This window comes from Medicago truncatula, chromosome 3, assembly GCF_003473485.1.
Source record: "Medicago truncatula cultivar Jemalong A17 chromosome 3, MtrunA17r5.0-ANR, whole genome shotgun sequence".
NCBI classification, from domain to species: domain Eukaryota; kingdom Viridiplantae; phylum Streptophyta; class Magnoliopsida; order Fabales; family Fabaceae; genus Medicago; species Medicago truncatula.
The window spans coordinates 52,475,418-52,477,887 of NC_053044.1; the positions used below are offsets into that span (position 1 = coordinate 52,475,418).

Sequence of the window (2,470 nt, forward strand, 5' to 3'; positions counted from 1 at the left end):
AAAAAAAAGTCCTACCTTTGAAATTATAAACGAAAGATTAAAACCAATATAATTTTATTCTTCGGCAAATAATTGAAGTAGGTAGTATGAAATCAAGCACAGTGCATGCATCTCAATCCAGAATTCAACTTGCCTAAAATAATTGAAAATTAAAAAAATAAAAATAAAATAAAAAATATCATAAATAATTAAATTTAATAAAAAAGAAGGTCGGCGATAAATTGTTTGGGACACATGTTAACGATTGTTTTAGGCATACCAAAAATTATCACACCCCAGGCCCAATTGTAAACGACGTCAATTTTAATCAAAACGACCCCACGTTCTCACCGAGTACAAATCCAGACTCAACCCTCGTACCCCAACCTTCGTTCTTCTCTCTCTCTTCCATTTCCCAATCCCTCTGCTTCGTTGACTCCAAAATCGATCTTCGTCGAAGATCGGTGATACTTCAACCTTCGTTTTCTTCACTACAAGGTTCGATTCTACCGTTTTCTTCACTCTATTAACTACTACTTCGTTTTCCAGGGTTTCTCACTTCAAACCTCTAACCCTAGTTCACTTCAATTCGATTTGATTTAATTTAGTTGATTCGTTATTTGACGCTTCTTCTATACTTGTTTTTGTTTCAGATCTAGTTCAATTTCCACCTCATACGTTTGATTCAAAGCTCAACTCACTGAATTTGAAGATTCTTCAGGTTTTTTTACCTTTTTACTACTCGATTTAGTTCATGTTGATTTTGTTGCTGTAGATTTGCTAGGTTCCGAGATTTGAACGGTTTTTTTGTGTGATTTGATTACAGATCTGAGTGGTTTTGATTTGGATTTGTTGTTTGTGAAATGACGGATTTACCGAAGGATTTACAGAAAGGTGATTCGATTCAAATCAGAGAGGTATGGAACGATAATCTGGAAGAGGAGTTTGTGTTGATTCGTGAAATTGTTGATAAGTATAACTATGTTGCGATGGATACGGAGTTTCCTGGTGTTGTTCTTCGGCCTGTTGGGAATTTTAAGCATATTAATGATTTTAACTATCAGACTTTGAAGGATAACGTTGATATGTTGAAGCTGATTCAGTTAGGTTTAACTTTTTCTGATGAGAATGGAAATTTACCTACTTGTGGCACTGATAGTCCTTGCATCTGGCAATTCAATTTTCGCGAGTTTAATGTTAGCGAAGATATTTTCGCTGCTGATTCGATTGAGCTTTTGCGTCAATGCGGAATTGATTTTAAGAAGAACAGCGAGCAAGGAATTGATGTGAACCGATTTGGGGAACTTTTGATGTCATCGGGGATTGTGTTGAATGATAATGTTCATTGGGTTACTTTTCACAGTGGTTATGATTTTGGTTATCTTTTGAAGCTTTTGACGTGCAGGGCTTTGCCGGATACACAAGCTGGATTCTTCGATTTGATCGGGATTTATTTCCCGATTGTGTATGATATCAAGCATTTGATGAAGTTCTGCAACAGTCTTCATGGTGGTTTGAACAAGCTTGCGGAATTGTTGGACGTTGAGAGGGTTGGTGTGTGCCATCAAGCTGGATCGGATAGTTTACTCACAGCTTGTACATTTAGGAAGTTGAGGGAAACATTCTTCAACGGCGAAACAGAGAAATATTCTGGTGTGTTGTATGGATTAGGTGTTGAGAAAACAGACTAATTGAGAAAGAAAGAACAAAGTATAATTGGTTGTAGAGTACTGTCTTTTAAGTGTTGTGAGAGTCTCTTTACTTGTGTACACTTCTGCCAGAAAGATAATGGCTGTTGTTTACTTGTAACATTTTCATCATCTTTGTTTGAATTGTAACTGATAAAACCTTAGCTTGTTTTGTTAGCTTGAGTTCTTTGTAAATCACTTCAGTTTAGTGTTTCAACAATAATAATTTATCATGATTTCTTTATATTTTTTTGCTCTTGTTTGTTGCTATTTGTTTTGATTGTTCTCATCTTGTATGGTGTTTGATCATGTTGCCAAAGGTTTCTGGTTCATGTTTTTGAAGGTTACGGTTCACTGATTTAATTTGAAGGAGAGCAACGTTTAGATTAATTACTCTTTCAAGATTGGTCAAAAATATTGGTATGCAAAGTCCACACGGAAGTGGGTCTATTTTGGTGTGCTCTACAACTGTGGCGCAATTGGGTTGTTGTCAGATTTCTCAACGTGAGGTTCATACCAAAAAAATTATGATACCACGGTGGGATTGGTGGGATCTTTGTTTGATTTGTGATGCACAATGGATCCATTCCATATGCATTAAACAATCTTGGATCAGTTTTAATTGGCCTAAGCATGGAGTAATTTCGATCAGACGGTGGAGGTTGTCGGTTGGGGGAAAATCCATTTCCTTGAAGACGTATTCTGTAATTGGCCTAAGCTGTCTGAATCCAATTGTACCCTAGAGGATAGGCTTGATGGGCGAGTTTGGATTGGAATGTGCCGTCGTCACCTTCTCTCTTTAG

The 2,470-nt window shown here is 36.7% G+C and overlaps 1 protein-coding gene across 1 annotated transcript; it reads left to right on the top strand.

The window, feature by feature from the left end:
- Positions 1-256: 256 nt before the first annotated feature.
- Positions 257-1,913, top strand: LOC112420417 (probable CCR4-associated factor 1 homolog 7). Its single transcript, XM_024779645.1, has 3 exons — positions 257-477; positions 633-700; positions 806-1,913. Exon 3 carries the CDS (start codon positions 843-845, stop codon positions 1,668-1,670), a length of 828 nt encoding a protein of 275 aa, XP_024635413.1. The 5' UTR covers positions 257-477; positions 633-700; positions 806-842; the 3' UTR covers positions 1,671-1,913.
- Positions 1,914-2,470: the final 557 nt, after the last annotated feature.